Here is a 13,196-nt window from a genome sequence, read left to right on the forward strand (position 1 = left end):
TCAGTTTATTTACAACAAAAACTTCATACGCCAGTTTACGAATATCTTAAGTCGTTAGCCCATACGCCATTTTTCTACAGGTTTCCAAATACATACTATTTAAAATTTTGTCCTTGTTCCTCATTAAACACCAATCTGCAGCCATAATTAGGGGTCATGGAGATTTCCCCTTCAGTCAAGCGTTTTTTAGCAACATATCTTTGCAACGTTTAAAATTTTACAGCACATAATTCGGAGGCTCTTCGCAAAGACTTGTTCTCATTTATAAGTATGTAAATTTAGGGCCCTACTCATTGATTCTTTTGAAAAGATAGCAATGTTTCGTGGTTTCTGTTTTCTTGTCATCTATAAAATGAATACAGAATTATAGTAACGTTTATAATTAATTATCTTCATTATCAAAAAAAAAACTTTCAACTTTGCTTTGTTTATAAAAATTATTACGAACATTTAAGATACCAACTACAAACTGGTACAGACTGAGACAGTCTCAGTGTGTACCCAATGTAGCGTCTCACTGTGTTCTATTTTACTCAAAATAATTAATTAGCCCAAGGCGTTATTCTAAGAAGTGATTTTCTATGGTTGAAATTTTGTGAGGTTGGAGCCAACAACAATAATAATAATATTTCGAAGTGAAATTACGAATTAAACTACCTGCTGTTAATTACTACTTCAATAATAACTTTTAAAAAGTAACTACTTACCTTCGTAAAATATTTTTTTTTGGATATTCTTTTACAAAACTCGGGAACATGCGAATTCACTACAGCACTTAATTGAGCGCCAAAAAAAGTAATAAGCAATGTCTTACTGTGTACCGCGTCTCACTGTTGACTACCCTCCCCTACTTTTTCTGTTGTGTTATTATATTTTTACTTATAGGTACATTTTTAGTCAAATATTTATGGACAGTTTCAAAAAGCGTGATTATTTTACAGCTAATTAACTTAATGGCAATTTTAACTACTACAGAAATAAATTTTCCGGACAATTTTCACATTTGGTCCCGATAAAGATATCCTCAAATGAGTTTGACAGCTCGAAATATTGGTGTTCAGTATAAAAATTTACGTTTGGTAAAAATGAAATAAATTCAATCAAATTAATAAGTTATATAAAAATTAATAGTTCAGAATTACCAAAAAAGAAAAAGTAAATAGTTTTAAAACAGTTTTTAAAAGTATATAGTAAAATGTCAGTATAAATATCGAAGTTAAAAAGACATCTGTTGCAATCTGGCAACTGGTGGTTGGAGGGTCCCGACTTTATTGCCAAATCTATTCGCTAACCTAGGTATCGAAGGGCAATTGCCAAAAAAAAAATGTCTAATAATTAACTGCAATTAATATCAAAATAAACCACTATTCATTCATTCGTGTTTTATATATATCATAAAATTACAGAATCCATAAAATAATATAATAAAAATGTACTTTTTAAAAACTTTCTTTCTTTGTATTTAAAGCCATATGTACCATATACATTATAAGGACATGACAACACTCCCATCGCAATATTTCATTCTGTGCTACTTAATTGGCAGCTAATAATATCCAATTTTCCCTTAGTACATCCAACCATTAATGAAAATTAGTGATAACTACGGAGTTATTTTTGTTTTCGTTCATTCTTTTTTTTTAATATCCATTGAACATATATTGTATCGCTTAAACCATTTTTTTTTATTTATAATCTACTTTGGCGGTAGTATTTTTAATATAGAAATTTAGTTCACTGATTTCTTTACAATGAATTTAGCAATATTTCATGTGAAACAGTGTCAAATGCCTTTGATAAATCTACAAATATACCAAGAGCTGGTCTCTCATTATCAAGAGCTTTGTAGATGTTAGCTGTTAGAGCACAGAAAGCATTTTCATTGGATTTTCCTTCTTGAAACCCATACTGACATTTAGATTCAAATTTTGCCTATGTTTGAGATTAGTGTGATTAGACCTATAATTTTGACAATACATTTCTTCGCCAGATTTGAATAGCGGTTTAATAGTTCCAGTTTTTAATATATCCGGAAAATGGGAAGCTAAGATGATCGAGAGCACCTATAAAAAGCAGATGAAAACTACCCTTCCAGATGAACCCTATTATCAATGCCTGTGAGGAATAGAAGTAGTGGCAGGACAAGACTAAAGTGGAAAGATGATGTAGGCGAGGACGGAGAAGAGGAGTAATATTGGTGCGGCAAATTAACAACGCTTGGGAATAGCAGGATCGACTGGCGAAGCAGATTAGGAGAGGTTTAGGTTCCACGAGGACTTTCTAATCAGTCTTCCTTTACTTAATATGCCAAACAAGTTCTTTGTGTTCTAAATAGATCATATTTAACCTTTCTTCAGATTGTCTTCAATACATTTCTTATATACTGTTTATTTGGTACAGAGTCCAAATATCGAAAGCCTCAAAGTAGTTAATTAATGTGGTTTTTAACATCCACAGATTCATAGTGTATAATGAGAAATGACAAGCAAAAAGATGAAATAGAACAAGTTCAGGATTATATATATCTCAGCCAAACTATAAAACTTAACAAAGAAAACCAAACAGCAGAGATAAAAAGACGAGTTAGACTGGCATGGACGGCATTTGACAAACTAAGCTACATTCTTAAAAACAAAAGATATCCACAGCATCCAAGACTAACGTATATAATCAATGCGTACTCCCTGTTCTCACTTATGGTTCCCAAACGTGGATATTTACAAGAGCAAACATGGACAAAATCATAAAAACCCAAAGAGCAATGGAAAGACAAATGTTGCACATAAGACTAATGGATAAAAAGAGAAACGAGTGGACAAGAAAGAAAACAAAAGTGAGGGATGTTAGACAAGAAGTTGCAAAATTGAAATGGAGATTTGCCGGACACAATATAAGACAAAAAGAAGACCGATGGAACACAATTCTTATAAGTTGGAGACCATGGGAATATTAACGAAGCAGAGGAAGGCCCCAAATGAGATGGTCAGATGATATCAAGAAGCACGTGGGCTCTACGTGGATGACTGTAGCGACAGACAGGGAAGAATGGAAAAGGATTGGGGAGGCCTATGTCCAAAGATGGACCAAAGAAGGCTAATTAGATAGATAGACAAGCAAAATATTTAAACATTTTTAGAAGATTCAAGAAGCATCTGTGGTTTATTCGTTTCTAAATTTCAGACTTAGTGCCCATTTAGAAGACTACAAATGAGATGGGCTGATAACATTAAGAAGATCGGAAGACACAACTGGAAGCAAGTGGCGCCAAATAGAAAACACTGGATTGATTTGAGGGAGGCCTCTGTCCAAAGTTGGATTACTTTAGGCCGAAGAAGAAGAAGAAGCCCCATTTATCGGACAGAAGACACGTAGTTGTTTAAAAATCATTGTAAATCGTCGATTTCATATATTATATCATTTAGTTCTTAATATATTTTTGCAAAAATAGAGTCATTGTTAATGGCCTCATAGTTAAGGGTGGTATTACCAAAAATGTTTGTAAATTGGCCAATAATCTCATAAACTCTCCCTTAAAAGTCTTTATTTTAAAGCTATTTAACTTTAATAAACATAAAATAAACCATTTAGCAGAAATGGTTTAACCAAAGGAAAGGTTTTTTGGAAAACCAAAGGAAAGGTTTTTTGGAAAACCAAAGAAAGCGTTTAAACTTAACCGTGTTGGGTAAATATGTTTTGTAGCAGCAGCCACTGCACGCACACACAAGGAAGAAACATTTATAGAGATTTATTAGGAGTGTCATTAATTAGGCTTGTGGACATAACAAATAATCTAACACAACATATAATGTTCTGAAAGTTAATTCACACAGAATGTGAAAGAAGAAGTTATAAAACTGGATATTTATTGCCAAAATCTAAAAATTACGAAATGTTGGCAACCATGGAGGAAAAGTTTTATGGAATAGAAATAGAAACATATAAAAATCCCTTTGTTAATTTAGATGAACGCCATAATGTATTGACTCTGTATTACAGATCAATCAAGAAATCAGGTTCTATGTAGCATACATAACAGCAATATACAATGTAAGATATAATATCTACATACCAAAATAGAAAATTATTTTGATATTAATTCCGTCTTCGCGCCGTTCTTACTTAAACCGTAAGAAACCTTTCAGATCCGCTACTGACGAGGTCCGAGAGAGGGGAGACGTGTACACACACAGAAGTTGTGGAAGAGAACGGCAGCAGTGGCGTATAACCATTTCTTTCTACATGAGGCCGCCAAGCCACACCGGCCACGCGGGGACAATCTTGAGTCTTATGGTGGTCGATTTGATGTAAGTTAAGAAGTAAGGCGGTGCTCTTTATTCATATTCATTGACACTGAAAGAAGAATCTCCAGTGTATTGTTTTAATAAGTATCTAATTGAAAAGGACTACAAACGTTTTTGGTCTTGAAGAATGTGTAGGTATAATTGAAAAAGTAGACAGGAGTATTCTCAACATTTGAATATGTATACAGGGTATCTATAAATAGGAAATAGGAAAAATAAAGCATTGCCTAAAACAAAGCAATAATGGATGAAATAAGAATTTCTTGATAAGAAGAAAGAAAGAACGATTTATAAACACATAAATAGCAAAAAATTAATAAACAGACAATAAAAGATGCAAAAGAAACTTGGATGTCAAGAAATTGGAACTTTCTATAGTTTTATCACCTTAAGAAGCTTGAAGAGATCACAGGAAAGCTAAAACACAAACTGCGTTATTGAAAAATGGGGACGGCAGTATTACAACTGGAATCAAACAAAAGTTAAAAAGACGGAAAGAATATAAAGAACAACCATTTTACGATTACGAAGTACACAGTAATACATTATAGAGTACGACGAAGAAATTACGGATCAAAGAAGTGATTTATGTCACATGACAAGCAAAAGCTACAGGGAGTGATAACATTATCAACTGGACCGTTAAAACTAACAACTATATATATATCGAAAAAAGCAGTACGACCGTTAATCCAATATAAATAAGGATCACTCGAAGAGTGGTGGGTTTTTCGGTCAAAAGGTGGAGAAAAAAGACAAAGAAGATGGTTACTTCATCTATTTATTTAAAGACGTTTCGCTCTCTTAATCAGAAAGCATCATCAGTTCATCTAAAAAGCACAATATGAAAAACCTAACATCTATTGAAAAGTCAATATAAATGTGTTACCTTAAAAAGAGATGTAGCAGTCAATGGTGTAAAATGTAAAGAAGCTTAAAATACTAGTCATTAAATACTTAGGTTGTCTAAACAATCAATTAAAACTAAATACAGTTTACAATTTGATTCAAACATAGCACAGCAAAAGACCATGTGGTTATAGTACATGTAATTTAAAAATGTATGTAAAAAACTTATGTAAAAAATAAGTATTTGCCGAGAACTAACAAGATCATAAGATCACACTTCCAACAGTATGATATTAATTTATTTTATTTTTACTTTAGGTAGCATTATTGAAAAGATTAAGAGTTTATTATAGTAATATTATAAAATGTGTAATGAACTTTAATAGTGAAACGACATATTAACATATTGCCGATACTGAATTTCTGTACCAGGGATTTAATGACGATAAACATAAAAATCACAGTGTAAAGAAGTATGAGTGAGTTAATTGCGAGTGTTTCATTGGTGTTTGACACCAACACCAATGAGAGGTGAGCCATTACTAAAGTTTGTTATGGAATATGATTTAGACATATAGTTCGTTGCAAGATATTTCGGATTTAATCTTTTAGGTATAGTTGTATACAGGGTCGGACTTATATACTGACACATTTTATCAAAATTGCGGCAATCCCACAAAGTAAAAGAAAGATAAATATAAGTAATACTTTTATATTAAAATATAGATTTAACATAGTAAAAAAATACAAAAAAAATTTTTAAACTTAACTATCGTCTACATTTAAATCGGTATCACTATCATCGCTATCGTTTAAATCTACTACTACTCTATTTATAATGTTTTGGAACTGAAAGTATTTTTCTTCTAGTTTTTTTCTACATGCTCTATACATTTTTTCCAATTATCTGCTGTAATATTATTACATTTGGTCTTAATTAAATCTACAACAGTCAAAAATGATTTAGTAGAATTATTATTTTTCCTCACATTACTTTTTAATTGAGACTACAACAATTCTATTGAATTCAGTACACAATAGTAAGGAGGTAATCGCATTTAACTAATTTTAATATTCTATATTTTTTAATTCTAGAAGTTGTTTTTTTTTTTTTGTAAGAATCCATAAAATATATTTCATGTTTTGATACAAAATCTTGAATTTCAGCTTTAGTGTTTGGAATTTTACTCTTTAGTCTACAATGATACGGAGCATTATCCAAAATAATAACCCTATTTCTTTTAATCCAGGCAGTAATTGCTGCTCAAACCACATTTCAAACAAAGTGCACATTTTTTTATTTTAAAACATTTGTTTTTCTACGGCGCATAGGTTCTTATTAAATCGATTTCTTCCGTTTTCCCCTCTACTAAAGGGGTTTTAGGGGGAAGCCGAGGGTAAGAGTGCTACACTTTTTTGCATATTTTTTGTTGTTCCAAAATTGACATTCTCAGCAAAATTTAGCTTGTTCTGATGATTTTAAGAGGTCAAATCTCTGAGGACCGGTTTAAGTATAAGTATATACGAAGAAGAAAAGTGAAACTTTTAAAATATGATATTGAGGTAAGATGTAAGCAAGGAAAAGAAATCCATATTGCTGATTTACTGTATAGAAACTTTCAGAATATTGCAACTAAAGATGATAAGTTTATTACAGAAATATTTCATTCAGTTAACTTTACAGATGAGAAGAAACAAGTTTTCATTAACGAGAAATTAAAAGATATTGTGTTACAATGATTGACAAACTATTGCTTGATAGGATGGATTACAGATAGTAGTAAAGTTCCGGAATCACTTAAAATTTAATTAGACATGACATACATCTATTTGATAATTTACTGTTTTATAATGACATAGTACTTATTTGTACCGAATGCATTACGCAAAAAGAAGCTCTCACTGTTGCATGAGAATCATTTTGGAGTTACTAAAACTCAAAATCGTGCAAGGCATATTTTATATTGGCCTCAAATAAATCCTGATATTGAAACTTTATCAAGGAATAGGAATGTACTATCCGTTGCAAGATAATTCGGATGGAATTCCCCATATTAAGAGACGGCCCATATCAAGCACAAAATGACTGTACTCCCTTAATGCTGTAACAAATAGTCACCCTTAGTGTTTCGTTACATTAGGTTCAATTTTAAATTTTATCCAAAGTTTAAAGGTACTTTTCTAAAGATACAAAGTAGGTGTAGCCAGGGACTTATTTCAATTTTGAGTTGTTAACGATTGGTGAATAAAATTTTAAGCATAATTTTGTGTACCTATTTAAATTTAATCAGTTAATTGCATTTGTACTTGGAATTTAGAATTACAAATTTCTAGGTACGTAAAGCCAGTGTTTATAAGAGATTAGAAAATTTCTTGGAATTTTATTCAGGTAAAAAGATAATATTAACTTAATATCAAATTATTACTAAATGGGCTTCTATGAGAAGAAAGTTTATTTGAAAAGAACTTCATTTTTCTTTTGTCGTTCGTTTAGAAGAGAAGTCAGTTTAATAACTATAAATATGAGTGATATAGAAATGATAAGTGACGATGTCCTGTACATTCCTGCCACTATTTCAAGAAGTGAAGACGAGTCTGAACCTGAAAAATGTTCTGGTTATATTCATCTCACATACGATGCAAAACAAATCGTTCTTAACGTTTACAACGGTAAGTACTCGTTAACAATACTCTTTAGTTAACGTTCCTAATACCGGGTGAATACTACTTCTTTGTGTTCTTAATACATCAACTGCCAATGTCCTAAACCGTCAAAGCGAGTGATTAAATTTAATTACAGATATTAATAAAAACGTTAGACCTGGGGCGATAATTCGCCCCACCCGGTATTAGGAAAGTTAATCATATTTACCGATTACTTAATTCACAGAATTCACACACAATTCAAACACAGAATTTCGAGCAGAATTCCTTAAAAAGTAAAATTACATATTTTTCCTAAGTCTTCTTTGGACGATGGTTAAATCAGAAGCGACCAAAAAGACGGTTTTTTGACGCAAGTGCCACAATCCACTGTGTACGCACTTATAAAAGACGGTCCAGTGTTGCAAAAAAAAAGGATTCGGGTGCCCATCGAGTATTACCGAATTTTGATTTATCAGCTATACGGGAAAAAATATATATCATATGTATTCAGTGAATAACTTACCAACTTTAAATAAACTTTTGAGTGAATTAAGAAACAAAGAAATAATCCCCTAGTGTCATAAAACTACTTTTTGGATGTTTTTAAAATATAATGGTTTTATGTTTAAAACAGTGAATAAACGGCAGGCGATTATGGAATCCAGCCGTTTAATAAAGTGGAGGTTCGATTATTTGGAGAGTCTAAGGTCTTTTAGAAGTGAAGTGAAGAACTTATTATTTGGATGAAACTTGGTTCGACACCCACGATATAGTTAAAAAATGTTGGACCGATGGTAGTAAAAATTGCGTCACCAATGTTTCTCCATCTAGAGGGAAGATATTGTATTTTACATTGTGGGGGAGAATCAGGATGGGTAGACGATGCTTTGTTACTCTCTGCGAAGAGTGTAAGTGATTGTCGCTTAGATTAGCATCAAGATATGGACAGTACTTTGTTTGAAAAGTGGTTTGAGCAGCAATTACTACCTAAATTAAATAGAAATAGCATTATTATTTTGGATAATGCTCCGTATCATTGTAGACTAAAGAGTAAAATTCCAAACACGAATTCAAACAAAGCTGAAATTCTATAATTTTTATCAAAACATGAAATATATTTTATGGATTCTTACACAAAAAAACAACTTGTAAAACTATTAAAATTAGTTAAATGTGAAAACAAATTCTGTTATCGACAGGCTAGCTGAGAATGATTATATTTTTTCACTATGTTAAATATATATTTTAATATAAAATATTACTTATATGTATTTTTCTTTTACTTTGTGCGATTGCCGTAATTTTGATAAAATGTATCAGTATATAAGTCCGACCCTGTATACAACTATACCTAGAAGATTAAATCCGAAATATCTTGCAACGAACAGTAAGACTTCTGAAAAATTTAGCAATAATAATATTAAGGAACCATTAATTTTAAAAGATTTTCCTCAGTTTCCTTTTCGATCAGTGGCTAGTGATTTTTAAGATTATGGTGGTAAGTCTTACTATGGTAAAAAAAGGAAATAATGTCTCTTCGGAGAAAATGTTAATGAACCTAGGCTTTCTTAAGCAAACATAAGAGTTGTTGTTCTATTCATAAACGATTTAAAAAAAGTATACGTCTCAAAGTTACAGTACATAAACTTTTATTTAGAATACTGTTTTAAAATTAAAACATATTTGTCTTTGGGATCTATTTTTATCCATAAATCTTAGTATCATTTTTACCATCAGGGTCCCTCCCACAGGTCCCGCGTGATCTCTACGAGGCTAACATCGCACATGGAAAACATAAATTACCTCTAAAAAGACGCATTCATTTTTTAAAACTTTTATTATAAAGTTTAAGTGATCGAGTTTTTTTGTGCTTTTCGTTATAAGTTTGACTTAATTTATAAAATCTACAAAAATGTGAGGCACTAACTTTTGCGTCAGCGAAGGTCTCTGGGTTGCCGAAAGATAATTCGTTAGTTCTAAAACAGTTTCTTAATCCTCCGCAACTAAATGAAATAAAAATATTGTCTTTAAAAACCAATATTCCTTTCAAACTGCTTAATAAATGCTTTAAGCTCTCGATATCAGTGTTGATTATTGTGAGGTTGTCCAATACTTTGTTACTAAATCGGCCAAAATTAGTTGAAAGTTGAATGTGAGTGTTTTGTATGCTAGAGATATTAATATTCGCTTTTTTACAAACTTGCTTGCTATATATTATTCTAGTGGTGGGGTCAATACTACGTGTTTTGGGTCCACAGGTAGATCTACGACGAACAATTGGTAAATAATGTTTTGAAGAATTTTTTAATAGTTTATGGCAATCACCTTTATCTGAAGGAAACTCAACTTCGGTTTCTCTTGAAGAACTTTCCTCTGCTATGATCTGCATATGATCTGCTTTCTGTTTAAAAACATCCGCTTCTTTTTTATAAAGCTCAAGAACCTCGCTTAAAGTTTTTATCAAAGCATCTAATTTGTCAATAGTAGTTTGCATTTCATGATCAAAATGTACGGATTTAACTTCGTTTGGATCTATTAGCTCCAACATAGCATTACATCTAAATACAGCATTGTGGATTTGGCATTGGTGTGTTATTCGTCTTTCTTGCTCGACCTGAGAATTGTTAACTTCCAGGGGATGCTGTTTGAAGTTTACATGTTCTACTCTTCGCTAAAAAAATATATTGATAAAGTTGGTAAAATTTGAAGGTAAACAGAATATTTACCACAGACGTACAGCAAAAAAGAAAACGAAGAATATTGCAAAATTGATTATTTTTGCGATTTTTTCTAACTTGGGTACTTGACATTTCGTGACATAATTTGGAAAATAGTAACTGACGGACTTAAATGATACGAGTTAGTTTTTGCTATAATAATAACAGTCGATTCACCCACACTTGAAACAGTCATTGTCTAAAACATACAACATAAAAATGCCTATAACACCTCATTCCTACGTTCTTTAATTGAAAAAAGAAGAATAGTCATTAATAATGGGAGAAACTCATATGACCTTAATATACCTGAAAAAAGCATATGATAGCGTTCAGATTTCAAAGTTTTGTTACGAATTGACGAATTTGAAAGTAAATCCAGTTCTTATTTAGGCTTCTTCTTCTTGTAATGCCTATCCGTTTCAGATGTTGGCGACCATAATGGCAACCTGTACTTTGCATAATGCTGCTCTGAAAAGATTTGTACTTGTGTTGAACCACGTAAATAGGTAAGTTCTTCCTCAACCTGAAGCTCTCTTGAGGCACCCTCTCTAGAGCCGCATTACTTCTAGGATAGAGCATTATCTTGGACATTCTCGCCAGTAATAACTGCCTCGACGACTTAAACCAGATAAAGCTTTTGCAATGATCTCAGAAGTTGGCCTTGGTTGCAAGAGGAACTAACTGCACCTGGTCATCTCTACCAGGTATAAGTTCAATAACTTTTCCTAAAGGCCACTGAAGACGCTTGATGTTCTCATTACCTACTAAAACGACATCCTGATAAACACTTAAGATACTTTCGTCTTCTTCGTTCCTGATTTTGAGTTAAGCTAAATATTCAGCACAGATATTTTTCGCAAATGATTTCCCTTGTAAATTGTAAACACCGTATTTTGCTTGTGACAGAATTCTGCATAGACATAGCAAATCACAAACCTGCATCTCGTAACTGACTTGTTTATGCAAAAACATACTAGGCGTTAACGCAGTTAACTTAGTAAGATCATCGCGAGTTGACTGTACTCTCACAATCATATAACAACGTCAATAAGTCTTCATAATTGAGAGAAACTTGATCCAAAAAAAAAGTCCTTTCACAACACCTACTAATTGCTCCCAAAATCCACCCGACCATGCACTTGTACTGGGGTTAAACTCGATCCAAAACTTTTCGAAAAAGTCCTTTCACAACGCCTAGTAATTGCTCCCAAAATCCAACCGACCATGCAGCTGTATTAGGGTTAAAACTCCATTTAATACGTTGTGTAGAACTATATTCCATGATAGTATTCCAGTCCAATTGCTTAAGCGTGTTCTGGAATTCCGTAAAATTTGTTAAATTGTCAGTATAAACCGTTCTCGGGCTTCCTCGCCTTGCAACAAAGCGACGAAAGCTTGAATAAAGACATCTGTTGACAATGATGTAACGAGTTCCAGATGATCTGTACGATAAACAGAAAGAATGAACAAACTAACCCAAACTTTCTCGCCCGATTTCAAGTAAAGAGGTCCAGCTAAGACCACTCCGGAAATTTCAAAGTCTGTAGCATCTCGAACTCTATCAGCCAGCAATAAAGGCGTTTGTACTTAAAATGATTTACCTTCTTGTCTCTTACATACACCACATTCTTTTAAAATGGACCGTACAATTCGTCTAGTATCCTTTAGAAAAAGTCCAATATTTTTCTAGGAGTAAATTAAGTAGTCCTTGTGTATCTACATGACAAGAGCTTTTGTGTAAGCTCAAAATTAACTTACGCACTATAAAATGGAAGTAAGATAGGCAGAAGAAAACCTTTCGTGTCAAGTCTCTCAGTAATGCTAGTTTTTAAACGGATAAGTCCAAATTCATCTACAAACTATTTAGCGTGGAAATTCGTTTCTTATTTGAACTGAACGCTTCGTTCTGCACTATCTTCAATATAAACATTTCTTCTTCAACAATTCAAACTTCTTCATCAACCTTTAGTTTTTATTGGGGCCAACTATTTTTATTTCTGTACAAACATTCCGGGCCCTCTTACCATCGAGATTCGAATAATCGCCGAACATCACAGCCTCTCAATGGAAGATCGGCAAGTTTGAGAGAACCAAGTACATATTTCCAACGCTCAGGATTGGATACAGAAGAATTATCAACAAACAACGAAAATGAAATCATAGTTTTAGTGAAATTTTAAGCAACTGTCAGTACCCTGATCATAATAGTCCCACCTAACAAAATTTCAACCGCTACAAGATCAGACTGTAACTGATATTTCCAATATCAGCTCCAAACAAAATCTTGAATGGTGCTGTTTGTCCGACATCGCTGAGCGAAATATTCATGACACTGACTTCCTCAACCCAAGGGCTGTCATAAACAAGAGAAATATCTGCACACATTTTTGGTTGATCTAAGGCATCAAATGAACAAGAGTATGCTCCTTCACTCATAGTTACCTCGTACATTTTATGTGGTTGTTCAGGAGTGGACCTAATGTATGTGGAATATTTCCATCCTCTTAGCAAAAAAACTGCGATTCTCTGCGATCCAGTGTCAATAAGTGCCCTTACTTATTTAGTACTATGTGTACTTCTTATGCTTATTCGCAGATTTTGTAAAAAAACCTAAGTACTGTTCAAATTAGCAAGCGTCCTCTATATATTTTAGAAGAATGTCCTACTTTCAGACATCGAA

General features: G+C 32.6%; 2 protein-coding genes across 3 annotated transcripts in view; one reads left to right on the top strand and one right to left on the bottom strand.

Annotated features, from left to right (window-relative positions):
* Positions 1-13,196, top strand: part of BicC (protein bicaudal C) — a 635,428-nt gene that overhangs the window by 95,498 nt on the left and 526,734 nt on the right. The window lies entirely within an intron of this gene.
* On the bottom strand, positions 9,544-10,624 carry LOC140446967 (uncharacterized). 2 transcript variants are annotated; one of them, XM_072539561.1, is made up of 3 exons: positions 10,523-10,624; positions 10,122-10,467; positions 9,544-10,060 (listed from the first exon to the last, which is right to left on the bottom strand). In XM_072539561.1, the coding sequence occupies exons 1-3, from the start codon at positions 10,604-10,606 to the stop codon at positions 10,011-10,013; spliced, it is 480 nt and encodes a 159-aa protein (XP_072395662.1). In that variant the 5' UTR covers positions 10,607-10,624; the 3' UTR covers positions 9,544-10,010. The 2 variants fall into 2 exon arrangements, with proteins under 2 accessions (XP_072395662.1, XP_072395661.1); XM_072539560.1 differs by having other exon boundaries at positions 9,544-10,467.

Source organism: Diabrotica undecimpunctata, chromosome 7, assembly GCF_040954645.1.
Source record: "Diabrotica undecimpunctata isolate CICGRU chromosome 7, icDiaUnde3, whole genome shotgun sequence".
Lineage (NCBI taxonomy): Eukaryota > Metazoa > Arthropoda > Insecta > Coleoptera > Chrysomelidae > Diabrotica > Diabrotica undecimpunctata.

Bases quoted from the DNA above. Each gene is read 5' to 3' on its own strand.
- LOC140446967 (XM_072539560.1), bottom strand. From the start codon at position 10,606: ATGTCAAGTACCCAAGTTAGAAAAAATCGCAAAAATAATCAATTTTGC. The intron at 10,468-10,522 runs GTAAATATTCTG...ATATTTTTTTAG, and splicing joins TTTTTTGCTGTACGTCTGTG to CGAAGAGTAGAACATGTAAA.